This window comes from Aulostomus chinensis, chromosome 2 (assembly GCF_037954235.1).
Source record: "Aulostomus chinensis isolate RoL2024-O1b breed Wild chromosome 2, RoL_Achi_v1.0, whole genome shotgun sequence".
In the NCBI taxonomy this organism is placed as follows: domain Eukaryota; kingdom Metazoa; phylum Chordata; class Actinopteri; order Syngnathiformes; family Aulostomidae; genus Aulostomus; species Aulostomus chinensis.
In genome coordinates, this window is record NC_141321.1 from 22,767,709 (window position 1) to 22,786,426 (window position 18,718).

At 41.4% G+C, this 18,718-nt stretch overlaps 1 protein-coding gene across 1 annotated transcript in view; it reads right to left on the minus strand.

Moving 5' to 3' along the window:
• Positions 1–13,958: 13,958 nt before the first annotated feature.
• spon1a (spondin 1a) overlaps positions 13,959–18,718 on the minus strand; it is a 57,856-nt gene continuing 53,096 nt past the window's right edge. The window contains exons 10-16 of the mRNA XM_086185308.1: positions 18,131–18,206; positions 17,857–18,039; positions 17,188–17,358; positions 16,913–17,080; positions 16,488–16,652; positions 14,919–15,185; positions 13,959–14,842 (exon numbers count right to left, since the gene is read on the minus strand). Coding sequence (XP_086041434.1) covers positions 14,679–14,842; positions 14,919–15,185; positions 16,488–16,652; positions 16,913–17,080; positions 17,188–17,358; positions 17,857–18,039; positions 18,131–18,206 — 1,194 coding nt within the window. The 3' untranslated portion in view covers positions 13,959–14,678. The remainder of the gene's footprint in view (positions 14,843–14,918; positions 15,186–16,487; positions 16,653–16,912; positions 17,081–17,187; positions 17,359–17,856; positions 18,040–18,130; positions 18,207–18,718) is intronic.

Below are 18,718 nucleotides of genomic sequence, written 5' to 3' on the forward strand. Positions count from 1 at the left end.
CAGAGTGAAGTTTTGTCAAATTGCATCAACTTCACTGCCTTTTAAAAGTTCCCTTTCAATTTGGTGGTGTGGCTGAAACGTTACGTTACTTTTTTTTGGTTTGTTTTGCCATTTGAAAGAAGCCAAAGCAAAGGGACCCAGTATGAATTTCAGTCACACGCTGATTTTGCCTCAAGCCATTTTCTTTTCAGTTGAACAATCGACTGCCTTTCACCACCAAATTACTCAATTCAAAGCCTTTACAACCATAATGTTAAACTATATAGAATATTTATAAAAATACGAGGGACAAAAGCTTCTTATGTGTGACACGATCCAGTTTTGATGAAAACCTGTTTGTCCAAGTGCTTCTAGTTTCATTTCCATCCTCTGAGATCATGGAAATCACTTGGATATTTCAAACAGCGGTATTTTAATGGACAGACCCAGGATGTTACTAAGTCCTGATGCAAAATATTCATGCAACACGAATGGAACAGTTGTGTGTTTTTATGTGATCTTTCTGGCATGGGTTGGGTGAAAAGCATAACAATGGCTGGGAACATGTTTGGACCCAGAAATCATGGCTGGCTATGATCACCCCTGCACTTGGTATCATCATAGCTTTGCTGCTGATCTAAAAGGCTCTTTTTCTCACTTTTGAGGCCCACAGAGAAATAAATAACATGAAATAAATATAACATTGAGCTCAGCGTCTTCCAGTTGGTAGCCTACTGTTTATTGCTCAATGACCTAATTTATCCAGGCTAAAACCACAAAGACTTTCATTTCTTGGTGCTAAGTTAGAAGTGCACCACATAAGAGCCTGATGTTACTCTGCAGCAGCATCGTTTGCCCACTGAAACAAAGCCCTTTCAAAAATCCCATGTATGAGGTAGAAGCTAACCGCAGTGTCAACATTTCTGGAGCCCTGGTAAGGCGTAGGTTTTGATGGTTAAAATAAGAAGTATGTCGCATCACCGTCTCCAAGATCTCTCATTTTGAGCACAACTTTAATTTGATTCCAGTGTCGTGAGGACACTTCTGAATGTTTGACTCCTGGTTATTGTTTTTCCCTCTACAGGAACAAAAACTAATACGATTTTGAGACTGAAGGAGATTCATCTGCCTGTCCATCATCTCCACCTGTATGATTGGCAGATTGCGAGCTGCTGAGGGAATGAGATGTGTTGTTCTGCTAGACTGTGTGTTGGTGCATTAGGGAGCATCCCAGCGAGAGGTTAACACCTGCTAAACCTGCTGAGGCCCGTGGGAGGCGGCTACTATAAAAAGGAGAAGTAAGACAGGGCAAACCTGAATGCACACACAGACTTAAATGTTCAGCCTCACTTGTCTAGTAATCTGTTGTACTCAGCACAGCCAAATGCGGTCTCCAAAATTAAATGATATTCACTGAAATTAGAAAATACACTTAGTAAAATGTTTGAAATTTCTGTACATGCATTTTTCATATGTTTTTAACATATTTGAGGCACAACATGCACAGTCCATAATCGTCAGACTCAGAATCAAGAAGCTTTAAATTTACTCCCACACAGAATTAGCAGTGACACAGATCTCTTGGCCCAAGTCTAGAATGCATCACTGTTATCACACAGCTTGTAATCTATTAATCTGTACCTTCAATTTGCATATTAAAAAGAACATACTTTACGTCAATTATATGTTTTCATACCTGCAGAGTAAGTGAAAATCTTGTCAACAAATTGTTTGTGTGACTGGTACATCTACCAGCCCAGAGCTGGGAAATAGAACCCCCCCCCCCCCCTTGCTTGTTGTCAAGAAGTGGATTTGCATTTGAAAGGGATGAGACCATTTTAAAACGGTTAGTTGCTCTCTGCATTATAGCCACCAGCAACGGTGAAAGGTATCGCCTCTTTTTCTGAGCATTATTGCAATTTGAATCACTTTGAAGTGACTCAGTTGCTAGTGGCCTGCTGACAGGTCGTGCAGCAGAATTCTGTGTGCTGCATATTTAGTCATGGAGATATAAAATTATTAAAAGATTAGTAATTTGGACACCCAAAGGACTTATATAACCAGATTGTCTTCATTGTCTTTTTATATCTATATCTATATATATCTATATCTATCTATCTATCTATCTATCTATCTATCTATCTATCTATCTATCTATATCAATAGATAGATAGATAGAAAGATAGATAGATAGATAGATTATATCATCTTGTGATGCACCAAGACACAACATAACTCACTTTCTCAACTGTCAGGCACCCTCACCCGTCCCCCGCTTGTGGCCAGCAAGCCCACCTACAGCTCGTCTCTCCTGATTTGCAACAAACTTGAAGCAACTGCTCGTCTGAGTATACCATTTTTATTTACTGAACTCTCAGACACATGAATTGTCAATCATATTTTGACTTTTTTAAAATGATCAAAATAATACATTTTAAGCTGGCTCATCACTTACTGTAGGTACTTGTCTGTGCCCTCTGCAACCCGCCTGAGTAGGCCTGCCCCTTGCTTGTCTTTCCTTCAGCATCACCCCTCCCTCTTTTAGGTGGGTCTAATCAAAGTGGTCCACCAAGGGTGGCTTCCAGAACCTTCCAAGGGATCAGCATCAAGTCCGACCGAAATGGACAGGCTTCGTTGAACATCATAGATAGTCCTGGTTTAAAAATAGTTTTCAATCGGGGCACACCTATCCAGAGATCAGCCCATGTGACCCAACCATTCCATTTCAAAGATCTTGCTTGCTGCAACATCTGAACTGCCAATCACACACAAAATCTATGGGGAATGGAAACCATAGAGCCTCGCATGTCTTGCAGTATAAGCCATTAATCCCCTGCTATGTTGTACGTGGAGAGGAACTGGGTCCAAATAAAAAGTATGCTTCAATTTGATGAGTGCACAGGGCTTGAGTTTGCTTCTGTTCCTGATGCAGGGCATATGTTAAATGAATATCGAGTGGAGCCTGCAATAACCCCCCCCCAGCATGTTAGTGCTCACAGTCCCAAGAGCTGCTTTTCTAGGCAGAAAATTAAGGTACAGTGATAAAGTCTCACATACACACACACACACACACACACACACACACACACACACACACACACACACACACACACACACACACAAGAGAGCATGCACATTTATCATCTACAGTACGTGTGCATGTCAGCCACAACTATCCATGAATGACATCCACAGGCTTCCGGTGTGAACGGTGGCTATCCTCTCCGTTAGCCTGACACCATCCCAGAGCATCAGCTGGTTCACTGCATCTTAGTGAGAGAGCAGTCTAAGTAGCCTCGGGGGAGCAGGGCAGGGCTTAGGTTCACTAGTGTTGCTCCAGTATATGCACATGCAAGAAGTCATCTGCTTGTATTAATGGTTCTACTTACATATATTGTATAATTCATGTCTCTGCTCCCTGGATTATGTTGGATGTAGCCAGACACAGTAAGCATCTCATGTTTGTGCCTGTGTTCCTGTGTCAGTAATAATTTGTCTTATAGAATTGGTCCGTTTTTATTGCACGTAAGCCCTTAAGAAGCAGCATGGGGATGGACACACACACACACACACACACACACACACACACACACACACACACACACACAATTACCTATCAGCGCTGCAGACCTCACAGTGGTGCCAGGAGGGAAAATAAACTATATGCAAATGGAATATGAATGAAAAAGTGAGCGGAATTCCTATCTAAAGCCATATTGATATGGCTTTACCTGAATCGTACATGTTCTCTCTATAGACTCCATGTGATTATCACAGGATTTCAGATATCAGATCTTACTCAACGCTCCAAAAATAAATCTGCTCAAATTCCACAAGATCATAGAAGATTTAGTTCCACTGAACCACATTCTGTGTCTCTCAGACGGCAGAACAACCAACTGAGCTGAACCATTGCACCAAACCACCAAGAGCCAATCTGAGATAGCTGAAGATGATGCCCCCCCGCATGGAGTGTTGCCGTGGTAACAGTGCAGCAAGCACCTCCAGCTCTTATGTCTTTGGTTATGGCTGTCCGTTTCCATTCTTAGATGGAGGGATTGATCACTATTCTGCTCACCAAGTGTCAAATCAAGGTGGCACTGGTGCAGAACAGCAGGGAATGGCTTGAGCTGAGACTGACTACATGCTTTGTGGTCCAGATACCACATGAGAGGGGGGAAGAAAACCATGAACCACTCATTCCTTGTTGGTGTACAAATGTTTCTTTCCTCATGGAAATGGGCCATGTGGATACCTGAGGGATGCAGCCAACCAGTGTCTTTGTGACTGTTATCACTGTAAAGGGATGAATTACGGATACATTTCAGTCTGATTGTTGTATTGCATATTTGAAATGGAAATCTGAGCCGGCTTCTATAAATTGATGGAACTACTGGCATCCTCTGGAAAAAAAAGCTGCATTTCTCTGGTGGAGTTGTTAAAATAATCATATTTTTGGCCCCTTTTTCTAAGATTGCTTAGCAACACTAATTAAGAAATGATGTATTTGCACATTATTATGTTATCATACTAGTGTTAGTCACAAAGAGATTTTAAAGAACTATGACACACAGCACAGACTGTATGTCATAGTTCAAATAGCAATGACACACAGTCTGTGCTAGCAGAGAAGCTACCACAATACATCATTTTGACATGTACACGTTGCATCATATCAGTATCACACAGCCAGGAAAACACAATTACATTTTGTCAGATCATTGCTCTGTTTAAAAAAAAGACTTGTTTTTCCTCCCATTTCTATGAAGGAATAATAGCAAGCAAGCATTCTACACACAGTTTATGGAGGGATTTGTATCATAATGATGAGATTCAAAGACCACTCAGGGCTGAGAAGGCCTTGTTTTACCAGTAACAAAATAATTCAAAAGACAGAAGAAAAAAAAAATTGTTGTTTGGGCTGAGATTCTGTCTTTGCGCTCAGAGGATGCTCTGTGTTTGAATAATTCATTCCACCAACTCAAAACGAAACCTTCTGGATCTGACACCATGGTCAGTGATTCAATTTAGTCCTTCTCATGCTTCATTTACTTCAACACACTTGCATTAACAGCGTGGAATACTTTCAGAATGTGTAAATTGTAATGTAATAGGAACAAAGTTAACACGTTTTCACAGAGATAGATTATCTTGAGCTGTGATGTTCAGCTGTAATATTATCAGACCTCTGTCATGTGTAGGCTTCCCATCAGTGAAGAAATGGCTTTAATCATGCTTTTGACATTTGATGTATTGTTCCACTGTGCTGAATATTGTGGGAAGATAGAGTGTGCTGTGGTATCAAACAGAACTAGAGGCTTACTTGCTCATTAGCCTGCATCACCTAACTGCTTTGACTTCACTAATTCTACCCAGACACATGCACATGCCTCCCGCTCCACAAGCTAGCTAACAATATCAATTTATAGCCAAGCCATATAATAAAAAAGAAAAAGAAAAAAGAGAGCTTAGAGCCTTTTGGGTTAAAGGGAATAACACTGTAGTCAATTCAGGAGAAATAAACGGGATTTGAAGGAGCAAGGGTAATACTGCCAGAGATAAAGAATCCCCTTGAGAGGAGCGGAGGGAGAGGGGGAGAGAGGGAGAGGAAAGGGCTTTAGATTATATGTGAGAAAACATTAGTAAGAACCATTACATGCTCTGGTGCTGCTCTGGGAACCATTAGCTTGTATAAACAGGTCATTCCTCCACTGAGTCCCACTCATTGATTTGCAGATAATCTGTTTTAGCGCCTCCTGCTAACTGAGCTCACGCTGATCTGAGTTACAGTACATCATGTGCTGCCAAAATATGTCCAAGCTATCCAAATTTATCACTTCCAATTCTAATCTTTAAATTCGAGGCCTAAAGAGGAAATCATGTGAGTGATTTCAATTCATTGCAGAAAATAAGTTTTAACAATTAGCATCCCTGAGGGTGATGATGTAAGGGAAAAAAGCGCCCCTGCTGCAACCATAGCAACATTACAGCTTTGGTATCCTGTCAGGTACTCTGTGTTGTAACACGAGGTGATTGATGCCTTTGTGCTACCAGCATCATTAACACTGTAATCTACCAGTAGCCCTGTTCTTATCCATCTAACACAGGACTGTAGAGGCTAACAGAACAGATAATAAAGGCTTTCTGAAGGCTTCACGTTGACCAAGATACAGTTCTTCGTCTGCGACCTTGTCCCTGAATGTTTACACCCTTCAAGTCCTAAAAAACACTGGGAGATGGCTCGATAATGTTGGGCCACATGTTACATGATTTATAGAATAAATATCTTTTCTCTTTCGCTACCTGGGTGAAGCTAGAGAGGAAATTTACTGTAACTATCATCAAATGCAAGAGCGCTGACAAGCAGGCAGCAGCTCCATAATTTAAAAGCAGCAGTACAAATCATCAGCCAAACTCAGATGATGGGAATGATGGCTAACTGTTCCCACAAAGCCCTGCTGTAATGGTAACCCTTCTTTAGTTCCAGCCAACACCACGGACAAGCAGTCTTGATCACATTGCTCAACTACAAGAAATAATAGCAATTTCTCTGTATTTTTACAGCAAAGTACGATTACTTGTTTTCTTCCTGTAAATCAAAATATGAAGTGTATAGCTATGAAGCATCATGGCATCCACCAGTCAATCAAACATTAGGAGCTAAGATGCATTAGCTGGCACATCATATTTTTGGGCTTTTTTTTTCCTGCTTTGCTATCTTCAACCATGTCTCTCTCCCCAAAATACCCCAGAGTGAAGGGTCTGCTGGCTTTGATGTATTCATTCTGAGGAAACCAGGGTCTGTTAGGGCTGTCTCAATAACCACATGTAGCACAAGATTAGGTTTCCACCCCGATAGATAACGCCATCCCGTCAAAGTCCTCGTCTAACATTATGTTATGACACGCTCAGGATATGCCCCCTTCAGTGTTCCAGTCAAAATCTTCCTGTGTCTGTTTCACTCAGAAATATGACACAATAAAGCCCTTTCAGTTGGACAGTAGGGATGGTTTTGTAAGAGGCTTGAAATAAAAAGATTTTGTAAGTCACCAAAAAACTCTATTTAATAAACAGTTTATTCTCTGTGTGAGCAACTTTGCATTCTTGTTGTTCAAAGGATGTTCAAGCAATAGGGTGTGTGGAAAAGTGAATTCTTTAAATCAAAGCACCAAAGGTATGAACCATGACATTGCTACTACAGAAAGCTGCATCTGTTTGTCTGTTGTCACGCAAACAAGGAAGAACCTGGGCTGAAATGTGTCCGATGACATTATACGACAGGTTGAGACCCAACAGGGAGTTTAAGTGTGACTGTTTCCTCTAGAAAAGCAGCGAAGGAGACTGTAAAAGGCAGGTGATAGCGGCGTGCCTCGTCTTCACGCAGTAGAGAGAACTGCCCATTTGTTTGCAATGTGACAACATGATTTACGAAATGAGGAAAGAAGGCTTTCACACAACCTTGAGGCTCTCAAAGCCTTTGTTGGCAGCGCTGCATGGAGTGAGGATTACTGGGAGAATAAATTAGGCTACAATGAACCTTGTTACTTCACAAAATTCTTTTACATCCATCACAAGCTGGAGGAGGTCATGTTTTGTGTCTGATAGTCCGCAGCATATCTCAAACGCACAGACTTCCATGAAATGTGGTTGACAGATAAGCCTGGAGCTGCGGCATAATTGATTGTGTTTTGGTGGCAATCTGGATTTGGGATTTCAAATATGAGACAATTAGCCCGTTTAACAATGATGATCAAAATGTTTTCATCAGCTTTCAAACTGAAAGACATAAAAGTATGATTCTGTGAAATTTGTTTTCACAGGGTGAAGATCTGACTTTCAAAATAGGAAACAGCACTTGTTGGTGTAGCCTGATATTTGTGTCCAGAGTTTGTTTTGTTTTTTTTGGGGGGGGGGGGGTACTCTTCTGGAAAATCCCATTAACCTGATTACATCTTCTAATACTTCAGGGGACTACAACTCTGAATGCAGCCCCAGAAAAATAGTTTTTACAAAGCCCCCATGTGGATGCCCAAAAACAACAGAGTTATGGCTTTGTTTTGAGAGCATTTGTTAGGGAAAATTATAAATTAGTTTTGTTTAATTATTATTATTACATAACTGGCTCAGAGGGAAAGCTCTAAGGAAAACAGGCTTCTAAGAAGAATGAATAATCAATGACTTAATTACTGATTTAACACAAGTATATTGCACTACTGGCATCATGTCTTAGTAAACATTTGAAAACTGTGGTAGGTATATTGAGTGTATAATTATATATAATTTCCAGGGCTGAATTTCCCATTTCTCATGAGCAAGTTTGGAAGCCCATAGCCTGACATGAACCACCACTGAGCTAATTTTGTGGAAGCTATTATACATTAGCTGCAGAGAAAACGGTGTGAAGTTCCCGAGTGACAACTGATGGAATGGATTTATAAAGACAGGATAATCATTGAGAAATATGTGAGCTATTTTTGTAACGATTAGGTGGTGATAGAAACGTTTCAACTGATGTGATAATAAATAACGGCAGAAATGTAAGACGTAGTTCTCGCTGATAGCTGGCGTGCCAAAGATGAAGCACACATTCACATATTTCAGGAAAAATTTGAGGCGCACATGGGGTTTTATATTTTCACTAAGGGTTTTTGGGGGGGTAATTTGCCACCATGTTATAGCAGACAGATTCACAAAATTTTGTGGTATCTTTTTGTTTGTGAGTTGTTAAAGCCAGCATTCCACCCTGAGGCTGAACCAGTTATCCACCTTTACGCACATTTTCAGCCCACCACAATTGGGGCTGTTTTAAAGCCGATATCAAGACTTGTCTTTCGTGACCATTAGGTGGCCACATGTTCCAGGCTCTGACTGAGGGATCCTGAGGCATTCCCAGGACAGCATGGCGATATAATCACTCCACCTGATCCTCAGTCTGCCCCGCGGCCTCCTCCCAGCTGCCTGGAACCCTCCACAGGGCGATGACCACGTGGGATCCTGACTAGATACTCAGATCACTTAACATGACTCTGAGACTCCCGAGTCCCTCATGTATGACTGTCTCACCTGACATGGTTTAGGTGTCTAGATTATAATCTACTGTATCAAAGAAAATGAGACCATCTCAGGATACTCAGTTCAAAGATGTTTTAGATTTTGGTTTATCATTTCTGAATTACGGGGCTGCACGGTGGTGCAGTGGTTTGCACTGTCGCCTCACAGCAGGAACGTTCCAGGATCTTTCTGTGTGGAGTCTGCATGTTCTCCCTGTTCCTGTGTGGGTTCTCTCTGGTACTCCAGCTTCCTCCCACAGTCCAAAGACATCAAGAGGGGACGAGGCTGATTGATACTCTAAATTGACCGTAGGTGTGACTGTGAGTGTGAATGGTTGTCTGTTTCTATGTGTTGGTCCTGTGATGGACTGGTGACCTGTCCAGGGTGAACCCCGCCTGTAGCCGCTGGGATAGGCTTCACCCCCCATGACCCTTAACAGGAATAAGGGGAAGACAATGGATGGATGGATGGATTTCTGAACTACTACACAAAATCATAATTATTCAAAATTCTCTCTTTGTTGCATTATGTACCTTTTTTAAACAATCATGGTGAACAGCCTTGCTGAGTCTATTGCAGAATACTGTGAATCTCTATAAAAATGTGTTTCCGCAGCAACAGGAAGATAACATGACAGCAAAATCATCTTGTGCTATATCACCACAAATTGGTTTTAATATTTGCCACCAGTAAAAAGGAAAAATAAGTGGAAAGGCCATTTCAGTTCTGAAATTAAAAACGCATGCCATTGGAGCCAGATAATGAGACGTAGCCTCCAGGGAGGCTGTGTGCAGCCTGGAGCAGCAGACTTCACTAGAAGGGCACTTGCTGCCTTACAGATTATACTTTTTATTAACCTACATTTTCTGAATATGCTCTAATGCTAACTGACATTTCACCGATTCCTCCTGTTCCAAGTCTTAACAGGTTATAAACTCGGCCCATTGATTGTTGCAGTGGTCTTTTAATTTGTGGAAAAGAGCAAGCCACTGTATTGATTTTTCCTCTGAGCTTTATTAGTTTATGAAATCCCATATTTCCTCTTTCTCTCTGTTTCTCTGAGGAGCTGCCAGTGAAAGTGAAAAGGGCAGAAACACTGTATCCGTGTTTCCTTGCACTTACAAAAACTGAAGGCTGCTAAAATGGTATTTATATCTCAGTAATTTAATGTTCTCTTGTCAATAGAATGACCTTGTTCAATTCAAAACCCCTGCAGGCGAAACAAACCAAAGTGAATATATTACGCCAATCACCAACTGTTCTTTATCCACAGAGTTCTGTAGTAAAGCAGTGAAATTCAGAGTTTTATAGTTGAATCTGTGTTTCTGCTGCAGAATGTTAGTGAATATTGTGAATGGTGTAGATATTCCTCTGCTCTAACTGCACTATTCTGGTAAACATGACTGTTGTTGCTATCAGCAAATTCTGGACTTTGTGATTGGAAACAGGTGTTTAATTCCTATTCGCCCCGTTTATGATACAGGATGTTTCTAAACCTTGGTGTTTTTTTACCCGCTCTGATTCAGTTCCTGCTTAATTCTCGCTTACAGCCGTGAATTTCTCAACATTAACTTCATCACAAAACATCATTTTCCAACAGTGGATGTCATTTGAAGAACTTTTTGTTAGAGTAAAGACAAAATAAAGGTGTCTAAACAGCAGAAATGACTTGAGCCGGCACCCATCATCTAGCACTCTTTCTGTAATTCTAACAGATGTCATGAGAGGTTATGGGCATTTTGATTGTCCCCTCCCATATTTCTATGAGATGAGGCTGAAAAGAAAGCGGGAGACTGAAACTTCTCTCTATTACAGCAGCGTACCATCATAACCGTTTCTAAGCTGTTACTTCAGGGTAGAGTCGTTGCATAATGTTTCTTTAACTTGTTTTCCTGTCATGCCTCACTGCTTTTGCAAAGCTACATAAAATGGCTGCTGTCAGAATGAAAGAAAAGAATAATAATCCACTTTGTTTTTTCTAATCTAGGCTTGTTCAGGTTGAGCTTTGGCGCTGTCAGTCAGCATACTTTAAAAGGAGACCAATTATTGTTTAAAGTGCTCAGTTAAGCAAACAGAAATTACAGCCTGTCAGGCGATGAGACAGACGTCACGCAGGCATGTTTGCAAAATGCCAATCTGACATGCATCAATTTGAGGACGAAGCTTTGTTTATAAAGACAAAGTGTAACATTTATGATCATAAAAAAAGAATGTTTTGATGAAGTGATCTTCATTAACATGTATATTAAAATGGAGATTAGATGGGGGTATCATGATCGAGAGCTTAATTCTTTATTTGCTTCATAATTAATAGTAGCTTTATGGATTAAAAAAAAGCGTGTTTGTGCGAGGGCAGTCTCATTGCTCAGGATATTGTGATTTTAGATTTTTTTACAGTTGATAGAAGCTCAGAAAACTGACGAACATGATTCTTGAACACGTTGGTATAGAAGGAAATGGGCAACACTCGACCACACAGGCTGTGTTAGAAAGTGTAATTTGGTGTTTCCTATATTTTCGGCGTAGTCTTGTCATTGCTGGGTCTGGTTCAGAGTCCCCAGGTTGCTTGACATTGAATTGAACTAACAGAGAACTTTGTAGAACATGAAACAATGGATTTTGCATGAAAAAATATTCAAATAGAGAGGGGTGTGTCCCATATTTCCAGTCGAATACTAAAAGCTGGTAGTGGTTTGAAGTCCATGGGTCACGTGGCCAGTCTGTCACAGGGCCATCAGGAGCAATTAGGGGCACAGTATCTTGCTCAAGGACACTTCCACATGGTCACCGGGGGAAGTGAGTATCAAACCAGCAACCCTTCAGTTGCTAGACTGCCACTCTACCTCTGAGTCATGCCACCCCCATATTGAAATCACAAGAAAAACAACAACACTGAATGTGGGAGTGTATATAACTTGGTCTCTGGTCACCATGGTGTCATGGAAGTAGCAGTTGGAGGGAAAAGAAAATGATTTCCTTCTCCTTCCCGAGATTTCTCTTTCTTTTCTTTGCTCTGTCCCAAGTATTGCAAGCATTCTAAAACTACATCCATAAGTCTGTTTAAATACTTTAGTCTTTCTTTTATTTTTACTGATTTTTTCAATTGAGTACTTTTTTACTACCGTAATTTCAGTGAGTTAGGTTGGGCCTAATCCTTTGCTTAACAGACCCTTCGAAGGGGGTCATAGGACTTTTCCCTCCTGTTTGACGAATGTGTGTCACAATTCTACAAAATCAACAAACATGGAGAAATTTCAGGGATTGTTCTTTTAACTCTCTAACGCAGCAGCGCAGATGCCAGGTCGGTCACAGAGACGTCTGTTTTTCAGTTGATATCCTGGAAGACGCTTTGGTGGATTTCAAAGCCTCATCTTTATCTTCAAACTAAAAAAAAAAAATGATTAAATCAAACGGGCGGCACGCTGGTGCAGTGGTTAGCACTGTCACCTCACAGCAAGAAGGTTCCGGGTTCAAGTCCTGGCTCCTGTGGGTTCTCTCTGGTACTCCAGCTTCCTCCCACAGTCCAAAGACATCAAGAGAGGACGAGGCTGATTGATACTCTAAAATGAGCGTAGGTGTGACTGTGAGTGTGAATGGTTGTCTGTCTCTATGTGTTGGCCCTGTGATGGACTGGTGACCTGTCCAGGGTGAACCCCGCCTCTCGCCAGAAAGCTGCTGGGATAGGCTCCACCCCCCGTGACCCTTAACAGGATAAACAGTAGAAAATGGATGGATTAAATCAAATGAAAAATAAAATTCTGCAGCCACAAATTGTATCTATTCTACAGAGCACACGTCTCATGGGTCTAAGCATGTTGCAAAATGCGTGTTCATGTTGGTGCTCGCTGAGCGTGTTCACATCTGATGCTGGTCGTTTCTCTGTGAAAAGGCCCTGAAGATTCTGAAGGTCTATTTATAGGATGTGTTTGCACAGGTTCACTGCATCATCAGTCATGCACTCAGGTGTTCACAGTTTGAATTCATTCAATTTAACCATGTTGGACATCTTTATTTGTCATGATCTGATATTATGATATTACATCATCGTATGTAATCCATCAGACTGATGATGCATATTTGGGATTTTATCGATTGTGTGAATCCACATAAATTTACAGTTGAGGGATTTCTGAAATAAGAATGGCTGCAAGCATCGTTGTCTAAAAAAAAAACACCACGCCACTCTTGTAAAATATCAAAAAGGAGAAGGAGAGAAGATTGAGCTGAGTGGTGCTACCTGATGACTCTGTACATTCTTATTACATTAATATTCATCAGTGTGGAGGCGACTAATTATAATATCACAGATCTACTTGCATAACTGCATTTTTGAGACGATTTCAAGTTGGAGTCTGCAGCCAACAGCCTTCCTAGCTCTAGCTTAGATGAGCTCTAGACCGCTTTTAACCAGATTACACACAAAAACAAACACATTCTTGGTTGTTCTTTTGTCTTCTCCTTTTTTAAAAATTTCTCAACAATTGTTTTGTATCCACCTCCTCAGCAATTTCTGTTTTAGCAGCTCAATCATAACTGAAATAATTCACCCTGCATGTTTCCGTTGCCTGCGAAGTGTGTAGGCTTCCCCCATGTGTGGTTGTGTTGGCATGGAAACAGGGCTGGCATTAGTGTGTGTGTGTGTGTGTGTGTGTGTGTGTGTGTGTGTGTGTGTGTGTGTGTGCGCTGAATTTCTCACCCCAGTCCCCAGTTCTATAGTAAGGAGAGCATGACACAAACACACACCCGAGGAGGGAGGGGGAGGGGGAGGTAGGGGGGTCGATATGAGGGTGGCCTCGGGAGTGACCTTCTTCCTCAGGAGAGACAATCTAAGCTTGTCATTGACATCTAGTGGAGAAACAGTGAACAACACCAACTTTACACTTGAATCCCCTTGAATAAACACAGCGATTCAGGTGAAACGTTGTCACATTTACTTTTATTGTAAAGGTGATATTATTCCAAAATATTAATATGTTAGAGGAACAAAGATAAAGAAGAGGGAGGATACATCTAAATACATCTACACAAGACTTTGGTAAGAATCTTGGGACACATTCTTATCAAAAAATTCCACCGTGAAAAAAAGAATGCTCAAAATGATAAAGATCTCAATTTGTGGTGCATCTACATGTAAAACAATAGAGCTGGATACAAATTTAACTGAGCATTGTGTGTCCCAGAAACAACTGAAGAATTGAAGGCATAGAAAACACTGGAATGGCTGGACACCTGTGCTTTAAATTCTGGAATATTCTGTACTACTTAAGGATACCACAAGATATAACAGGTCTTGATCTTATTAAATCAATTTCATAATTCTTAAACATTTTTTTCTCAAGATATATTGTACCACAACAACTTTACAGTAATCTTGCAAAAGTGTATCAGAGCTAGTTGGGAAGCACAGATGAATCCTGCTGGTTGAAATCCAGAGTTTTCAAGAAAAATCTTTCAGTTTATCCTCTTTTGAAAGAAACATCAGACGTTCATGAGGCCCTCTGGATTTAACCGACACAGATTCAAGTATGTGCCATTTCAGCCCTCAGCAGAGTGCATTGGATCATTGTGTGACGGTGTGCCAAGCCTGGTCTTGTCCTCACTGTCGTCCCTCCCCTCCAGCCTCACCCCCCCGGCCGCCCTACTCCTTCCTAGCAGGGGTGCACGTTACAGGCCCTGATCTCCTTCCTGTCCTTGCAGCTGGACAGTTGGGCAGTCTTAAACCTTTGCTTCACTGTCTTGAGCCGCTCCTGAATACCTCCACCGCACAGCTTGGTACATTCCGTCCAACTTGACCACGGCCTCATTTTACACCCTAGAAGATGCACAGAGAAATGAACTGAGCTTCCCTCCTGGATTTCACACTTTGTGTTACTAGTGGCAATACCAACCTGGATGTTCAGGGGTGACCTCAGTCCTGCCCTGTTTGCTCCTCCTCTTTTCGCGTTGCTCCTTGCGTCGTTTCTTCTCATCACTGTTGGCCTGTCCTCTGTTACACTTCCTGATCTTACACTTCTTCCTTTGGATGGTTTCAGGACAGGGGTCTCCTCCAAACTGAGGCTCCAACTTGACCATGCGTGTCCGGATAGTGTGACCTTTCCCACAGGACTTATTACACTCCGACCACTCGCTCCACTCTGACATGACACAGTCGATAGCTGGGAGTAAAACAAAGAGACGGGTTCAAAACAAGGTGACGGAGCGATGTGACAGACAAATATAGAAGAAGAAAACAAGTGGCGATACATTTAAGAGATAGTGTGACAGCCTTGAAATTACTGCTACGCTTCCGGGTAGATATTTGAAGAAAAATAGCTTCTCCTGTGAGTAAAAATATTACTTTATCTCAGGATAGTGGCATGAAGATGTCAGCAGATTTGCAGCAGAGACATATGCCTCGGTATTTTTTTGAATCACAGTTTTCCTACTTTATTTGCACAATGAAATATTAGTTACATAATTGAACGGAAGAAATCAACGATTGTGAAAAAAGAAGATTTAAAGCCAATCATACTATCATGTTTGATTATTGAGCTCATTTTTGAGAATGCCACAAATTAAAAATCCACTGTCATAAATATTTCTATGTGCACTTTTTTTCTCGTGTGATATTGAGTGAAGTATTGGGCATCCCTGCTAAGATTAACTGTGTAATCTATGTATGGCTGATTTATTGGCGAGGATCTAAAATGGATTTTTCTGAGGATGAGAGCTCACTGAAATAGCCTTCAGCTCCATGTATATTTGATAATTCCGTCATTATATACACATACTTTATCACTTCCCATGTGTCACATCATCTGCTTCACTTGATGAAAGTTTTATTTCTTTCTTCAGTGTGAATCTTGCAAACATTCTCATCTGCTGTTTTAAGTGTTACATAAGCACGACTGAGTCTGGTTTCACCTTTTCTTTTCTAGAATGGTATGGGTCACTTGCCGCTGGAACATAATGTGAAAATGTGTAGCGAAATCGATGGGGGGAAAAAAATGTTTGGATGACCTCCACCTCTGGGCTGGAGCCACAAAGAAGGCCTGACCTATCCTCGCTTAACATTCATCCCCTGATCTACGAGTTCATGTTGCTGCCCCCTGGTCGCACATAAACTCAACCCAGGTGTAAAAGAGCAAAAACTCATTTGTTCCTGCTGCCATTTACCTCCTAAACAGCACGATGTGATTCTTTGTTCCCTCTGTTCATTTAGCTTTTGTGTACAGGATATTTTATTGCTTGCTCGAGGTTAAAAGTTACCTGGACCTTGAAATTATAACGCTTCTGGAACACGTAAAGAGAACAGTGGCGGTCAACATCCTTATTTTGCATTGTATCCAATTAAATAACTTTGATCAGTGGAGTGTACGTCCACATCATGAAAGCAGGTTGCTCAGAAAAGATCATTAAACACTGTTATTGACATTCTGTTCATGTATAACAGGAGATGGTTTTTTATTTCAACTTACGACACTCTGGTAGCATGCACTTCTCCACCTGGTCTAACTCCTCTGTGCAGTCTCCCAGTTCTACAGGAGACTTGAGCGTGCGCTGGCGTGTCCTCAGACCTTTCCCACACGTGACACTGCAGTCACTCCAATCAGACCATAGAGTCAACATGCAGGGGATGGTATCTGTACACAACAAAAATCCCTCAGCAACAACAAATGCTCAGATGTGTATTTAGATAACAAACGCAGAATGAGACGGATCAATGTCATTGCTGGAGGAAAATATTCATGAATTGAAGATACAAGCAAGACTTCAGTAATCAGACTCCAGCAGAGTGACTCAGTAATGAAAGGAGGAGGTTGGATCGATATTTGTGTAGGTGGTTTGGCTCTGTGGGTTAATGAGACAGTTTTGATGGGACTTCGAGTCGTCGGTTACTCACGACATTCTGGCATCATGCACTTCTCCACTTCTAGCACCTCTGCACCACAAATGGATCCGTCTGCAGGGGGCATCTTCACCATACGCTCTCTCCTCTTCACACCAAGACCGCAAGTGGCGCTGCAGGCATCCCATTCACCCCATTCAGTAACCAGGCAGCTGCTGGGAGCTGAAGCCAAAACGGGATACCAGATCGACAACGTAAAGTCATAGACAAGGAAGTTCACGTGCCAAAAAGAGAAGTTTGACAAAAGTGAATTAAAGAGGGAAACTCACAGCATTCCTCATTTACCACACAGTTTTCAGTTTCCTCTGTGGGCAGCGTGCAGACTGAGCCATCATCAGGAAACTGCTTAACGTAACGCTCCCGAGAACGTGTGCCAGCTCCACAGGTCACGCTGCAGGGTGACCATGTGATCCACTCTGACATCATACAGGTGGATGCATCTTAAGAGTCGGAAGGCAAAAAGGGCAGGGATTTGTTTCTTTATTACACTTTATTGCTTTATTTTTATTATGAGTGATGCCAATGGCAGGAAATCACACACAATCAATAAATAGTGCAGCTGAATTTGAGAGCAGGAAAAGAAGCCTTACGATTAAAGACAGTATCTCAGACATGAAACTGCAGTGAAACTACACCAATAAAGTGATCATCATAAAAAAAAAGATTGTACAGCATGACAAGGATGAGATGTAATGAAATACTGCTGCATCAAAGTTTCCTCACAGGAAGACGCTTTTTTTTTTGACAGACAGATATTTCAACATCTGTCATCTCGACTCTCCTGCATGACGGTGCAGAATTCATTGTCAGAGGCCGAAAGAGCAATATTCACCTTTGCTAGACTGTGGAAAAAAAGTTTAACTGACTTAGAATGGCCTGGACTGATACGGAATACGGAATGAATATACAATCACAACATTAACTCTTTAATAACATACCCTCATCACTGCATCCAGGCCCCATACAAGGCTCAAAGTCCTGTGTGTGCGGGCACGGAACGCTCAGGTCCAACTGGGCCTTTAGCATCCTCTGCCTCATCCTCTTGCCCTTCTCACAAGTAGCAGAGCTGCAGGCCGACCAGGGAGACCAGTTGGAGTAGATACACGTCTCAGGAGTATCATCTGCGGAGTAAAAACATGAAAGGGGAATGAATAAAAGGGCCTCTGATGTTAACTGTACTTAATCTTGTCTAAGAGAGAAATGGGACCAGACCTTCCTCTTTCTCCTCCTGGGCAATATCTGCTACTATGTCGTCCACATTGTCTGGCACAATGTTACACTGTTCACCCTGAGGAATAACACACACACACACACACACACACACACACACACACACACACACACACACACACACACTGAGTGTGCACTAATACTGAATGCTTCTTGTTACTTTTGTTTTCTAAGAGCTTCTCAACACAAATATGCAGCAGATTACCTTAATCCTGCAGCTTAAGCACATATAATGAATATACGCCGACACATTCAGAGAGTTTTCTCTCCGGAAAGTCAAATGATGGGAAATGGTAGCGTCCAAAAAAAAGGAAGGAAAAAAGAAAAAAAAGAAATGAAAACGCTCTAATTTACCAGCAGCTGCCTCTAGATGCCACTGAAGTACTATTTCAGTTTTATTCATAGTTTCTCTGTGAATCTGTCCCACCTCCTAGAAATTGAAAAAGCATGAAAGTTCAGTCGATATTTTTCTAGATTTTTCTGTTTTATGTGTGATTTAACTGGTTAAAAAGTTTTGGGGATAATTTACCATTATTGGACATGTTCATTTTGCCTCTGTTCATTTGTCAA